The 16243-nt window shown below is 39.1% G+C and overlaps 1 protein-coding gene across 1 annotated transcript in view; it reads right to left on the bottom strand.

Annotated features, from left to right (window-relative positions):
- Positions 1 to 7870: 7870 nt before the first annotated feature.
- LOC101993272 (putative dimethylaniline monooxygenase [N-oxide-forming] 6) overlaps positions 7871 to 16243 on the bottom strand; it is an 18598-nt gene continuing 10225 nt past the window's right edge. Inside the window, exons 4-8 of the mRNA XM_005363977.3 lie at positions 15680 to 15822; positions 14157 to 14356; positions 11800 to 12155; positions 9366 to 9438; positions 7871 to 8213 (exon numbers count right to left, since the gene is read on the bottom strand). Of these exons, the coding sequence (XP_005364034.1) occupies positions 7871 to 8213; positions 9366 to 9438; positions 11800 to 12155; positions 14157 to 14356; positions 15680 to 15822 (1115 nt within the window). The remainder of the gene's footprint in view (positions 8214 to 9365; positions 9439 to 11799; positions 12156 to 14156; positions 14357 to 15679; positions 15823 to 16243) is intronic.

Here is a 16243-nt window from a genome sequence, read left to right on the forward strand (position 1 = left end):
TTTGTGGGAGCCTAGCCAGTTTGGATGTTCACCTTCCTAGATATGGACAGAGGGGGGAGGACCTTGAACTTTCCACAGGGCAGGGAACCCTGATGCTCTTTGGACTGGAGAGGGAGGGGGAGAGGAGTGGGGGAAGGAGGAGAAGGGAGGGAGGAGGGAGAGGGAAATGGGATGCTGGAAACTTTTTTTTTCCTTTTCTCAATTAAAAAAAAAGAGATACTAATTTAACTGCAATTCTTTTGTAGATAGGTTTTGTGTTGCCATAGCAACTGATTGCAGTTTGTTTTTTTGAAGTATGTTAAATGCTCATTGTCTTCGTTGGTTTTTCAAATTTGAAAATAGCAGTCATAACTAATGTAGGATCAGAAGAAAAAGCATTTCTTTCTTGTCTTATTCAAGGGATCCTGCCTGGCTAATATTCCCACAACAAGGGGCAATTGGAAGAGAGGGCATATAAGTGTGTATGATCACAGTTTTGTATGCCTTGATTGTTCTGAGATCAGTGACCTAAGAAATGAACGTAACATCTCCATTTTCATAGCTTTGATGAAGACTGGACAGTCCTATGGAGCTATGAGCAGACAAAAAGTAGGTTCTAAGAATAATAGAGCAAAGAGGGAGAACTTAGCAGCACCTATCTGTTTAGATTCCTCTTGTCTCTGGACCATTCCCTCCCTCTCGACCTTGGGCTGGACCCTTTCTGAGATGGGGTCTTCTGACCTTCTCTCAGACAAGACAAGGTCAGACGTTTCCTTAGGATCACATCCTAGGCAAGTGGCATAAAGTAATATTTTTAAGTTTTATGGCTGATTTGGAAAGAGGAGTTGTGTTTTCTACAGCTTGCCTGGGGAGGATGAAGGGTGAGGAAAAGGAGCACAGAAGGTGTCAGAGCCAACATTTCTCTGAGGTTTTCACTTTTGGCTACCTCTAAGTTGGCCCTAAACTCTAGTTCTCTATCTCCATGGTGCCTTGGCTTCCCCATTGACATTTGATGAGATCTAAGAGGTGCTGTGGGAACTCTTGTCAATTATAATAAAATAGTCCCACAAAGAAGGGTTAATATTTGTGCAAAGTTGGCTAGAAATTCATGCAAGTTTCTCCATAGCTCTATCTTTCTTTAGCAGTCCTTCTATAAAAAAGTAGTTAGAAGGCTTTTAATGGTGTAAAAGAAGAAGAGGTAAAAGAAGAGGTGTAAGCTGTGCTCATACCTGTGGTAGTGTATAGTATATAATTGTTATGTAATTATATTGTTATATAATTATATAAATGTATGCATATGTGTTTTGTACATATATTGTATGTATTCATACACATGTGTATTTGTACATGTATGTGTATAATCACACAAGTGAGAAAAATGTGCAGCTATTTTGTTGCTCCTCTCTTTTATTGAAAATATGCTTTGGAGTACTTCATGCACACGTGCAGACTGATCTCAGATATTTTGCTTTGCACTGTTTTACATCATGGTGTGTATCTGGGGCAATTTATGTCTTTTAAATAAGAAGGGTGATGTCAGTTGCTCCCCCATTTTATGCATTTTAATACTTAATTAGGCCTCTAGCTTAGAATCAATTAGATACCCTACTTCTAGTCGCTGAGCAGCTAGCTATGGCTTCTGAATTCAAACTAGGCTCTTTCTGTGGCTCAGGATTGGTTTCTGTCTCTGTGAGTGAGGGATCACCACACTGAGAAAGTGCTAGAGATCATCAGTTACCTAAAGGGTCCTTGGGAGGGGATGAATGCCTGGTCTGTCCACAGAGTGATCAAACAGGAGACAAGATAACACAGGGAAGATGTGTCAACTATAGGTTGAATCAGGAGATATTTTAACTACATCTCTAGTCCAAGATATAGATTTTTAATGTGCTTGGCCTTTGAGTGTTGCTGGAGTTAGAATACTGACTCCCTTTACACTTTTTTATTTTTATTGTTTACTATATATAGATACACATACTCATGTTGTATATATTATGTGTGCATAAATACACATGTAATACTCTTTATATGTGAAGTAGGAAGCACTTCTCATGGATAAGACTCGACCTATTTTATTTGTATTAATAATGCATGTATAATGTATATACACATGCACATGTATACTATATGTATTATATATGTGTGTATGCATATATATAAGTATTATCTGTACATTTATCAATAAAATATAAATTTAATCATATTTATGAAGAATGCTACCCATTTCATACATGAAGGCTAGTTTTTAGCAAGTTACATAAGTGTTCTTTTGGTTCTCAGTGTCAGAATGAGATGCTTGGAGGAAGTGGTAGTCGAATTCCTTTTGGAAAGAACACCAGATCAAGGTATAAGAAAATTAGCTTCACCTTTAATCCTTGGTCTGCCTGGAAGCTTTGATTTCCTCATGTGAAGTAGGTCAGGATCATGATGATAGTTAGAAACATGCCTGAGAGATTAATGAAGAAATGTTTGCAAATGATTCAGTCATGTCAGTAAAAAAAATAACACAGGGAAGAGAATGAAAATTGAACTTCTGTGATTGTAGATTATGTATATATGCATATATATTTTTTTATTTAATATTTGTTACTCTATGCTAGTTTGCAGTCAAGTGTGACAGTAAAATTGTGGTTACTTTTGTGTCAGAAGATACAGAGCAGAACATTTTACCTGCTAGACTGAGGTCGATAATAGACTGGTAAGGTTCTTTCTTTTTTTTTTTTTTTAACTGTTAGAGACTTTGTTTGGTATGTGGAATTTCCCTCTGTATGCTGTGATTACCATTAACGAATAAAGATACTGCTTTGGATCTATAGCAGGGCAGAACTTGGCTAAGTGGGGGGAAACTAAACTGAATGCTGGGAGAAAAAAGGGCAGAGTCAGAGGGATGCCATGTAGTCCCACTGGAGACAGATGCCAGAACTTTAGCCAGTAAGCCATAGCCATGTGGTGATACTTAGATTAATAGAAATGGGTTAAATTAATATATAAGAGTTAGCCAATAATAAGCTAGAGCTAATGGGCCAAGCAGTGATTTAATTAATACAGTTTCTGTGTGATTATTTTGGGGCTAATCAGCCGGGACCTAGCAAGCGTCCTCCTCCTACAAATTGGCATGCCAACATGGTAGACTAAATCCACATAAAACCTGAGAGGGCTTGGAAAGGAATCCTAGACACCAAAGATCAAAGTTAAGCATGGTTTGGTAGCGGCATTTTCTTGGGTGGGCTGTTTGCTAGAGGCAAGCAGAGGCATGGCTCCTTTAAGAGAAGTTTTCCTGATTCAGCAGTAGCAGGAAAAAAGCAGCTGTTTTGAAATGCTGGCTTTCTGGGCTGTGCTGCTAGCACGAGCTCTGACTCTTTCTGGAGATCCAGATATGAAGCACTTAAATGGAGTTTGTGGCCCTGGGTACTTGTATGCCTGCCGAGACCATATCCACAGCTCAGTGCCCCCTGCCTGAGCAGGTAGCAGGATCAGGATGGCTAGGAGTACACAGGCAGGAGAACATGGTAGATTCCTGCTGCCATACACAGAGACATTTCCAGGTTGTGCAATGCTCTGTATTACATATTTAGCTATTACTAAGGAAAAAAAGGGGTTTATGTGCTGCATGCTCCTTCTCGAGTTAAAGTGCTGAGTGCGGCTTCTACTGGCGGTCCCAGAGCTGGCGGTAATGGTAATTCTGCCATTTTGAAAAGCAGAGGGAGGCAGAGCCAGTATCCAGAGCTGCTGTGACCAAGCTGCTTACCATTTTAAAGGCTCTCTAAAACAGAAAAGGATTTCAGATACACAATAGGGCAGATTCAGACATAAAAGATCTATAAATGTGTCACAGTGCTGGATAAATGTACGTAGGCTTGGGAGAAAGAAGAAAAAGAATACAGAGTGATGTGGGAATGATTTCTTATTAATAAAGAAACTGCCTAGGCCCATTTTATAGGCCAGCCCTTAGGTAGGCGGAGAAAACAGAACAGGATGCTGGGAGAAAGAAGCTGAGTCAGGGAGTCGCCATGGTTCCCCCACTGCAGACAGACGCAGGTTAAGATCATTCCTGGTAAGGCGGCTCATGGGCCACACAGAATAATAGAAATGGGTTAGATCAATATGTAAGAGCTAGCCAATAAGAGGCTGAAACTAATGGGTCAGGCAGTGATTAAAAGAATACAGTTTCCGTGTAATTATTTTGGGTAAAGCTAGCCATGTGGGCGGCCGGGTCCCGGGGACGCAGCCCAGCCGCTCTTATTTCAACAACAGAGAGTTATAAAAAGAAGTAAATGGTTTTTTAAAAAATACAACAAAGTCTATGAAGAGATAGACTACAGGCAGATTAAAGGAGTAAAGATAATAAAATAAATATTAAACTTGTAGAAAAAGTAATAGAGTAAAAACAAGCCATGTAAAGATGGAAAATTCACAGAGTCTAGATTATGCATATTATTGTGTTTTCTTTGAATTTTTTGACTATGAAGGAGCTAACTACAGAGAGACATTTCATAGTTATGTACTGCTAAGTTAAACCAACATAAGGTATCTTGACTTCAGAATTTAAGTCTAAGGATATGTTGCTTTGGGAGAGAGATTCTTCTTTTGTTTCCACAGAGGTTGAGAACCTGTGGATTGCTTCTAGACTATTATGGTTTGATGGACCAAGATCCCCTGAAAGATTGCCTTGAACACCCCTCAAAAACTTATTTGGGCCAATAAACAGCAGGAAGCAGTATGGAGAAGAGTTATGCTCATATTTCCAAATATTGTTTATAATGTTTCTTTACATTTAAAGGGGATATGCTATAGAGATTTGCATTGGTATGGATCTTGGTTTATTGATACAAACTTAAGGTCAATTTTATTATATATATTTATGCTCTTGATTAAGGTATTGTGTTTGTGGAGCTCATTTAAAAAATGTAATGTATAATTAAGAAATACAGGTTAATAGATAATCATCTATAATAGTCAAGCTTGTAGTCATGTTAGTTAGGTTTTCTAGATATGTAGAGATATATTTCAGTTAGGTATTCTTCAGATCTTTCAGAGACCTCTAGAATATGGCATTTAAATGTTTTAAGAAATTAGGACTTTTCATGACAGTGAGACACATCTGCACCTGGCTGCACAATCTACTTTAAGAGGAAGATGGGCATTGAAGAAGCTCTATAATTATGGAGATGCTTAGCCATTTGGGCAATAAACTGCTCTTTCCTGGACTGCTTGATGAACTGGATATGTAGGACCTGTAGAGAAATGACTGCTGAACTTGCCTAAAGGTGAGACCATCCTTCAGGGTTTCTGCTTCATAAAAGAGTCTGCTAAACATCCTGCAGGGCACAGAAGAAAATGACTGAAAAACTGCCAATATAGGCAGAAATGTCTTTGAAATTTCCTGCTTTATGGAAACGTCTGCTATATACCATGGGCCTGTAGGTTGAAAATGGATGTCCCAAAGGTACAGAAGAACTTTGGGTGACTGTCCAGGTATCCAGAAGTTTCTGTCAATTCTAGAGTTTTGGAAGTTGCTTACAATGCACTTCCTGTTTACTTAGGTAATATTATAACCTTCTGGAGTCTTTTATGAAGTTGAAGAATTTATAGTTATAGTTTTTCTTAGTTATGATAAAAGATAAAATAGATGTAAATATTGTAACTGTAATTCTTGCTTGATACCTGTTTTTATATGTAATTTTACTATGTTAAAGTTAAAACCTTCCTTTATATTTAAACAGAAAAGGGGAGATGATGTGGGATTTCCCCTATATGCTGTGATTACCATTAATGAATAAAGAAACTGCTTTGGACCTATAGCAGGGCAGAACTTAGTTAGGTCAAGAAAACTAAACTGAATGCTGGGAGAAAGAAGGGTGGAGTAAGAGGGATGCCATGTAACTCCGCTGGAGACAGATGCCTGAACGTTAGCAGGTAAGCCATAGCCACATGGCAATACATAGATTAATAGAAATGGGTTAAATAAATACGTGAGTTAGCCAATAATAAACTAGAGCTAATGGACCAAGCAGTGGTTTAATAATATAGTTTCTGTGTGATTACCTTGGGGCTAAGTGGCTGGGAACTAACAAGTGGCCTCCTTCAACAGTTTGGTAGAGTTCTTATATCAGATTTGATCATATACCCCGAGTCCACAAATATACACAAATACAGATTTTACATTGATCAGAATAAGCTCTCAAAGCTAAAAATGAAATGTCTCTTTGGTCAGCATTTTTCTAGGGCTACTCCTCAGTGATCTTTGGTTTTATTTCCCTGGATGGTAAAAAATGAAAAGGCCATGATTGTGTCTGCTATTACTCAGGACCAAGTGTTGTAAAGCTATTTAAATCCCTTGTTTACTGGGATACACTGCTACAGATTTTTTCCCTCAAATCCAGTGTTTCTCTTCTCTGTTTTATATCTTCAAGTTGATAGTTTAAAGTATTCATCTTGCTTTTATTATATATAAAATTAGTGTAACTGCCAAAGGTCTCTATATACTTATTATTTTCCCCCAAAGGGATATTGGAACTGTTCTTTTTTAAAAAAAATATTCTGTGCATTTGTTTCCTATTTCAAGTGAGATTTTTATTTATTATGTATACAATACAGTGTGCTGCCTCCATGTAAGACTGCAGGCCAGAAGAGGGCACAAGGTCTCATTGTAGATGGTTGTGAGCCACCATGTGGTTGCTGGGAATTGAACTCAGGACCTCTGGAAGAACAGTCAGTGTCCTTAACCTCTGAGCCATCTCTCCAGCCATTGGAACTGTTCTTAATCTTGATGGAGTTCAATTTATAATTTTTAATGGAATTTTGGCATTTTGTGTTGTGTTTAAGATGTTAATTGAGCTCAGTTGGCTTTCCTATTTTCAATTTAGCTTATTAGAAAGATGAATTACGTTATCCTTGAAGCCAGCATTCTCTTCCTGAAATGTCTTACTAAGTGATAATGCTGTTCATTTTATAAACTGCTAATTATATTTTACATTTATTAAGAATGTTTGCATGTGCCAGGTAGTGGTGGTACATGCCTTTAATCTCAGCACTTAGGAGGCAGAAGCAGGAGGATCTCTGTGAGTTCAAGGCCAGCTTGGTCTACAAAGCGAGTTCCAGGACAGCTAGGACTGTTACACAGAGAAACCCTGTCTTGAAAAAACAAAAAAGAATTTTTGCATGTTTTTATATGTATGTGAGGGATATTGATATAGATTTTCTTTTGTGGTCTTAAGTTTCAGAGAATAATCTGTCTTTTGCATTTTCTGATCAATTTTTACATAATTTGTATCATTGATTTCTCAAATTTTTGATGGAATTCATGAGTGTGGCCATCTTGGTTTTGAAGTTCATATTGGAAATGTTTTCCCGTCTTCTCTAGTCCTGGGTGTTGAACACAGCATATGCCAGGCAGGCACTCTTTTCACTGAACTATGCATCCATCCCTCTTCCTAGAAATTTTCTATTATTCATTTTATTTAAGATGTTGTGGTGCTAGAATCCTATCTCCCCATATTCATTTATGGTCAAACATTTCAGCTGATGCTGTGTAAAACATGTTGCTGCTGCAGTATCTAACACACCCCTTACAAAGTTCTTTAAACCTTGTCTAGTCTGAAAGTCTGCTTCTGCCTTTCCAACTCCCTTCTGCTTCCTCCTTATCTCAAACATCCCAAACTTCATTTCAACATGTGAAAAGCCTATTAAAGAAAAGATTCTCATCAGGAACAGATAGGCTGGGTACTTTCCATTTTATTTATCTTTAGAGTCCAATGATCCAGGATTCTTTTCACATCTGCCGGAAGGAAAGGAGGGGCCCTTGGCGACTGTGTGTGCCTACATGTGTTTGTATATTGTACTCTGTGATTGCACTTCTAGACTAGACTCTGGCACTGGAAAAGTTTTATCCTTAATAAAAGGCGAACAAAACAGCCAGAAGGAGCACTGGGAAGAAAAGCATTCTTAGCAAGTCATAAAGATGACAGGGTCTCTGAGCATCACCGACAGCCCTTGTCCTGGTTGGCATCACTGTCCTCTTCCATTGGGTCAAGATGGCATTTCTGGCTCCATCCCACTTTCCTGGTCCCATCAATCGAAACTGGTATGGACTACAAGGGCCGAAGTACACCTCGAGGGCCAGCTGGGGATCAGTCAAGAAGAGCCAGGGTAGGTTAGGCTTGGCGCCTATGAAGGAGCTCAGCTCATCCATGTATGTGATGTAATCTGTCTGCAGAGTGTTGCTCTGGCCAAACCTGAGAATAGAAAAGCCAAATGACTGTCATGGTTGCAAATAGAGCATTAGTGCTGTAACTGATGTCTCTTGCACATTCCATCCAGCCTGCCCACGTTAGATTCTTAGGCGGGTTCATTTGAAGTTTAGATTTTGCATAGCTTCAGTGCTGCTAACATTGCTGTAAGGTAAGTCAGTCATGTCATCTTTTCAGTTGGAGTGTGCCCTCATGTGACTTAAAGAAGATTGTCACTGACATTTGAACCTTCCCCCCATTCTTTTTACTTGTATTCACATCTAACCGAAGTATTAGCAGTAGAAGGGCTCACCTCTGAGATGTGCCCTTTGGGTTAGGTTAGGTTAAGTGGGGACTGAGGGGTCCATTTCTTTTCCCCTTGAGACTCCCGAGCTGATGTCTATCTACCCCAGGACATTCACTGAATGGTATGCTGGAGGCTGGAAAAAGGAAACAAACTTCCTACACAATTGTTTATTTATCCAACCGGGATCTTGTATTTAATCGCACTTTGAACAGATTTTGATATGTAATTTAAGAGGAATTTTCTTTTATGGACTAATTAACCTGAAAAAGTACATTTAGACCTAGCCACATAAAGGCACAAACTTGGAAGTGAATACTCTCTTCTCCAGAATACACAAAGGTAACTGAACTGAATAGATGTGTTTTTATTATAATTTATCAACAGCAAATTAGATTCTACTACTCAATAGCCAGCCAGCTAGTTTTCTTTAAGACTAGTTTTCTTTAAGAGAGGGTACTTTTGGGGAAAGATGTGGAGTCACTTCCTAACCTCATTACTATGGACATTTGGAACCAGATGATTCCATGGTTTCTGAACTGCTCTTTTGTGGTGCAGGAAGGTTCCAGCACCCAGGGAGGTGTCGTACAGGAAGCTTCTGGCTGCTAACTCTGTTTGCAGACCTCAGTTACCTCTATAGATTTCACATCCTCCCTGGAGGGCCAAATCACTCTCTCCTAAGTTTACAGGAGCAGAGAGTATTTTTCCACCTAATGTAGATCAGTTACAGCCAGAATTTTTTTTTTAAAAAAGCAATGAACTGTATGGTTGGCAACATTAAAAACCTTATTGGTGTTTTCTATGCATGAAGAAAAACCTGAGAACTCATTTGCTTAGCGAGTGTAAGTGCTCACCACTTGAGCTTCTTGCCCATTTTCTCATTGATGTCATCCATCATTTCATTTGTAGGTGGCAGCGTGCATGTGTCTGGAAAACATGTGGGGAGGGAGTCACAGAAAAGACAATGACATGAGTTCTTGATAATGACACAGAATGGGATTCATTATTTATGAAATCCATAAAAATCCATAAAAAGTGTTTGAGTGGCTACCTTAATTTAGCCGTGTGGTATTTTTATTTATGTGTTCATTATAATAAAGCGGTCTTATTTAATAAAAAGGTTCTGTCTTAAGAAGAGCTCTCTTTGGTGTCATTAGCCAAATGACAATTCACAAATACAAAGACCTAGGAGGCAAATGCTCTTGTGGGGATGGACAAGCCAGCCTGTGTGTAACAATCAGAGCAGAGATGCTTGCAGCTTTAGTTACCCAACCTCCTTGATGCTTGTGTAACATCATGTAGAGCCTGGTCCTCAGCATACCTCTGAAATACCTCATTCCATATAATGGGGTAATTGTGTCCAGGCTTCTCATATATATCCATCATTAAAATTTCCCTCAAGTAGTAATCTGGAACAATAGTTGATACTAAAGTCCACCGTAAGTGAAATAAATAATAAGAGAAGCCACATTCCGATGTCAGCATTCATCTGGATATTTAATAAGGGATGGCCCACAAGCTTTGGTTTCTTTGCAACTTTACCTCTTGTGACTGGCTGTAAGTTACCGCTGTAACAGTGGAAGGAGGTTGCTATGATGTTTGTGGTGCATGAACACCACATAGACTGTTTGCTCAATAGCATCCTGTGGCTACTATTTGCCATGTATTTCACTAGAGGGAGAGAGATCAGAATTTCTGTCTGTTTGATTTGAAATTATGACCTAAGTAAGTGATAAGGCAGAGTTCAATGAGTATTTGTCAAATGAATAAATGATGTTCTTTGTTTAAGGTAAGTTGTCCAGGTTTCTGAACTGTATCCAACATTCTCATAAGAATTCAGGCTCTGGAGACACAGTTGGGCTTGTAAGAATAAAAGAAAAAAAAAACATGTACTCACGTATAAGTGGCTTTTAGACATAAGGCAAAAAAAAAAAAAAAAAAAAAAACCAGCCTACAATTCACAATCTCAGAGAAGCTAGACAACAATGAGGACCCTAAGAGAGACATACATGAATCTAATCTACATGGGAAATAGACAAGATCTCCTGAGAAAATAGGGAGCATGGAGATCCCTACGGAAGAGGGTAGAAGGGGAGGGGGGAGAAAGGAAGGGGGCAGGGAAAACATATAAATCAATAAAGTCAATAAAAAAGAAAAAAGAATAAAAGACAATGGAACCATTGTACAGGAGAGTGTTCTTATTTAAGATTTCATGACAATAATTTTTTAGTATTATTTTATGAGTGTTTTGCTTGTATGTATGGCTTAGGGCTTTTTTTTTGCTTTGAACAGTTTTTCTTTTACTGATTTTTATTGAGCTCTACATTTTTCTCTGCTTCCCTTACTGACTCTCTTTTCCCCTTCAATCTTCCCCAAAAGTCCCCATGCTCCCAATTTACTCAGGAGATCTTGTCATGACAATATTTTTGAAAAATCATTCTTTATGGTACATTTGAAATAAAAACATATGTATTCACAGTGCATTTTAAACTCATTCTATGGTTTTCATATTTTCCTCAGTATGAGTTTTTAATCAGTAGTATGTTAGGGAAGTTATATTTTTGCTGTTTAGGATTTTTAGCCATTGAATAAGAAGACACTTTTCATGATCGAGATGATCAATAGTATTGTAGCCATTAAATCAGTATATTTAAGTCACCGCCTCTCTCCATGTAATATGTATGTCCCCACGTAAGATTCTTGTAGCCCCTTGAGACTATGTAGTCTACAATGGGAAAAGAGAAGGAAAGAAAACTTTCAACAGTTTGAGAGGACATGATGGTCACATGGAGGTAATGGTAGGTTTCTGGCATGCCCACCACCCCTGGCTCCAGCACCCCTTCAGTATATGTACCCTAGCATGACAGCTATTGCTCTATTGCCTTTATCTTACTTAAAACCTTGCAAACTCCTCCCAACTTCACTGTCACAAGGTCAAGTTCTTTGATACAGCTTATTAAGCCCCTCTAGGCTTTTGTTTGGTTCTCCACTTTTTGGCACACCTGTCTTTAATTTTAAAAGTGTTTCTGGTTCTTCATACATTCAGTGCAGTTCCTCATATTTGTGGTTTGATTCACGTTGTTTAGATGGAACAAATATCTCCGGGACTAGTTCTCCTTACCAGAACATCCTGAAACTTCTCCTGTGATAACATTCCCTCCTCATTCCTCCCCATCTGTGAAGTCAAGTTGCGTGCCTGCCTTGTTCCAGTTGGCTCCTTACCACAGTCATCAGCGTACAGTAGGCAATTATTGTCTTAGTGAATGAAAAATAGAATGGCCCACATACTTGCAAACACTTTAGCAGCCCAGCGTGCCTGCAGGTCAGCTGTGGGGATGGTAGCACCAAGGGACTGGACAAGGCCAATCACTGCCATGGTTGGTTTCTCCAGCTGAGGAGGGAAGATGCCCTTGTACAAGGTGACCTCATTGTTTCTGCTTTTGATGATGGAGTCATCCAGGAAGGGATAGGCATAACCGTAGCCTGTTCCGAAGATGACACAGTCAATGTCCTCAAACACGGTCCCATCCTCAAACACAGCGGAGGTCTCTGTGAACTTTGTCACACTGGGTTTGATGGTCACGGTGCCACATAGGATGCGGGCTGGGAGCTCATCATTGAACACAGGTTCTTTCCTGAGGGGACTGTGCAGGTGTGAAAGGGAAGTACCATGACTGTAATGGCCATTTCCATGAAATCCCCGCAACAGCCCACACCATTGCAGCCGTGTTTGATCAGTTTTACACCAATGCGAGGACCCCTAGAGGCTCTTGTGGGAATTCCTTTCTCATTATGAACACTTCTAAGAATTTATCCAAAAATTTCTTGTTGCCCTTTGAGACAAAATTATATTATGTGTATTTATATTCTTTGGAGACTCACCAAATATATGAGAATAATAATGAAGTCTTGATACAATAAATTAGTTAATAGACAGAGTCTAAAGCTAGACAGCACATAGTTATTCCCAGCCACATTGCCTTGTGTTAGTTTCTCTATGTGTATAACTGGGATAAAGGCAAACTTGTCCTCACAGGGACATTATCACTGAATGGCTGACTACCAGAGCAGTACTAAACATGGACAAGAACATTGCATGTTAACTACTATTATAACTGGAAGGCTTTGCATAGCGAAATCAGATTTTCGATGATCTTACAACCTTGTTTGGTCTTCTTCCATCAACTTCTTTGCATTCACAAAGAAAGAAATCACCTTTTATACTATACTTTACCAAACTTATGGCAATGAAAGTTTTTCATGAAACATACTTCATGTTGACATAAGTTTTCTTCAGAGATTCTGGAATGTTCTCTAAGTATCTCACATACATAGAAACACTGTGAATATTGGTATTTATTTCTGTATTTCCACACTGTTATTCCCCTCTGTAACTGTAGCCCCTCTCCCTTTGCCTTATTAGGAAGCTAACAAGGAGATCACGGCATACCTGTTTTCTCTCCTTGTTCTCCTCTCAACCAAGGGAGGAATGAAAAGATGTCAACTTCAATTTAGGGTCTCTGGAGCCCTTTCAAAGGGGGAGCTTAGTGCTGAGAATGAGTGGATTTCTAAAACTGGCTTTTTCCTGTCTAAATGGTAAAGCCCCAATATAAATTATAGTTACTCTTGTAAGATAAACCATTTTAACGAGATCAAATTTTGTAACTTTTATTATGTTAAACAAAATTCTAAACACATAAATTCAACATTTCATCTCCTTGTGCTTCTAGGCGGTCCTTAAATCTGGGTAGGGCAAGAGCCTCGGAAGGAGGCTCTGGCTCTTTAATGCGGTGTTTGGTGTTCCGATTCACAGTTCCTCCTCGCTTTCCTTAGCACATTTCTCCAAACAAATGGAATTCTTGGCTGGCATTGGCCAGAAGGGAAGATTTCTGTGAAACTTTCTTACCCACCAAATATTCCTTTTTTCCTATGAATACACTGACTTTTCTATCCACCGTGCTTCCACAGTTAGTGTGTACTGAGCACTATCTGGATAAGAAGTAAAGGAATGAATCTTATTAATTTTACGGGTCACATCAGTTCTATCAAGATAGCTCCATGGCTTTATATATTCCATGCTTTTCAAAATGTTCAGAATGTGGAAAGGAGCGTCCACTCCTGTTCTGGGTCCTCTATTTGCCGAGACATGCTATTTATAGTACATTGGTCGATCTTCCTTATAAGCACATTGGGTAATCTGAGACTAAGAAGAACCTGCATTTGTAAGTTTTTAAATATAATTAATAAAGTAAATTAAAAATGTATATTTATATCTCTAAATATTACTATCTTCAGAAGTAGACATTGTTATTGGTATCCTCACTTATCTATAAACATAGATATTCCCCAAAAAATCCAATTTGAGATTGTTCAGCCCTTATGTTCTATGTAATAGATTGTAGTTAAGTGAATTTTGTTTGTCAGGATGATCTGTTTGCCTCATCTACCTTCTCTTTGCATATCCACCACATTTCTGGACTAATTTCTAACCTGCGTATGACCTTTGGTTTAAACTGTGTCATCTGAGAAATTGTTAATTTATTCCCATTAGACTCAATGGGATAACAAAAGTTAGAACCAGGTAGAAATAACCTAAACCAGTACTCTCTTAGGTTGAAGGATAAAATATGTACAATTTGGCATACCCGTTTAAAGGCATCAGCCCATAGTTCTCATGCTTAAACCATGTGTTCATCTTCTTGACATATAACCAGTCAGAGACAAATGAAGGAAGGACATTCCGGAGGAAGGATGCAAAGCGGGTTACATAGACCATGTCCCAAGGATATCCATCATTCCAAACCCGACTCATGACCCAGGAACCACTTCTGGTGCTGATAATGACCTGGTTGGGAGAGACAATACAGATTTCAACATCCCTCCGTGACCAATAAATAAACACAACACAGTCCTCTGGAGGCATATCTGTGTGTCTCCTTCAATGTCCAGTTAGGAACACTTTCTAAGAGGTGAGTCTTGATGAACACACTACCTTTGCAGCTAGAGGGAGGTAAGAGTCCTTCGCCACCACTCCAAAGCACTGATGTGGAGCAGTTCAAAGAATTATAACCACAACATATGGTATAAGAAGCCTCTGTAGCCACCTGGGTTTGATTTAATTTTTATGAGGTCATAGACTAAGATGGCAGGTAGAGACTGGCCAACCGAGAGAACCCTAGAAGCTGTGGGCAGTAGACGAGGTTGGACTGAGTTGGGAAACGGAGCTAAATAGGAAGCTGTAATTGGATTGATGAGATGCACAGATAATGCTGTTGTCTGCCCCTCCTCCCCTTTCCTAGTCTTCCCTGCACACGTGCACACAAAGCATCTGTTCATCCCAGTCATCTCAGCCTGCCAGGTCAATTGTAGTGTATTTACTATCTTTGTGATCACTCAGGGAGAGTCTTAGTTTTAAAAACCAAAGTTTTCTTCCCATACATTTAGGAGTTAACTTGTTTAGTATCTGCTTGCTTGAAAATACATTAAGGTTCTCGGGACTCTACTAGTCCCAACAACTTGAATCCTCTGGAAGCTTTCCTTGACTATATCCAGGTTAAATTAGGTTCTTTGTTCTTTTTGCCACACCTAATTCCACAGGAGACTTGTCACTTCCTTCGGAGATGGTATATACACTTATCACCTCATCTCCACCCACTGATTGCTCCTTAAAGTCATACTCTAGTCTAGCCCATAGCTTTAGTTTTAATTTAGCATAATTTTGACACACAATAGCACCTGGCGTTTGCTGAATGCTTGTTTCCGAATGAGTGAATCGATGAATGATGGTAAAAGCCAGGCTGTGTGATGCTCCAGAGGTGTCTTTCACGTGGTAGGTGGTAAGAAACGTTAAATAAATAAGGATGGAGCCTGACTAAGAACCAGCTAGTTTGAAAGCTACTAAAATATAAAATTAGAACAAAAGGTAAATGTTTACATGTGCACTTATCCACACGCTCAGACATTTGCCTTCATTTCAGCAGAACAAACATCTTTATATCAAGGAAGATTGTCTTCCTTCTCTGGAAGAAGAGCTCACTCAAATCCTCATGACTGGAAGGTCTCACAAAGCAGACAATATGCTGTGGAAACTCTTTCCCCAGCCTCCAGGCTGACTTAATGGCATATTTCTATTCTAGTTTTATTCCCAGAAAACCTCTTTGTCGCATACCTGTGTAGCCAGACGACTGAGTTCAACAGCAATGTCAGATGCTGAGTTCCCCAGGCCAATCACAAGGATCCTCTTCCCCTGGAAATCTCCTGGGCTCTTGTAATCCCGACTGTGCAGGCACTTGCCTTGAAAGTGCTCTAGGCCTAAAATGATTTTCAAAAATTTTGAAAACACTACTTTCACACTTAAAAAAAAAATCTCATAGTTAAAATGTACTTTTCCATTTAGTAAGTTTTGCCAGTAAACTCTGAAATGATTACTTCTGGGGAATCTTAAAATTTTTGAGATATTATGATTTCCATTTTAATAATAATAATAAATTCTTTAAATACTATCTACAGGCTATTGCATATGCTAAGTGCTTAGTCTGTTTTTAAGAATTTACGCACAATATCTTTCTGGGTGACAATACTATATGTGTTAAAAGATGAAGACAATGGCAGAAAGGGAGGGAGGGATGATGGAGAGTAGAAGGAAGGGAGGGATGATGGAGAGCAGAAAGGGAGGGAGGGATGATGGAGAGCAGAAGGAAGGGAGGGATGATGGAGAGCAGAAAGGGAGGGA

This window comes from Microtus ochrogaster (assembly GCF_000317375.1).
Source record: "Microtus ochrogaster isolate Prairie Vole_2 chromosome 6 unlocalized genomic scaffold, MicOch1.0 chr6_random_2, whole genome shotgun sequence".
NCBI classification, from domain to species: domain Eukaryota; kingdom Metazoa; phylum Chordata; class Mammalia; order Rodentia; family Cricetidae; genus Microtus; species Microtus ochrogaster.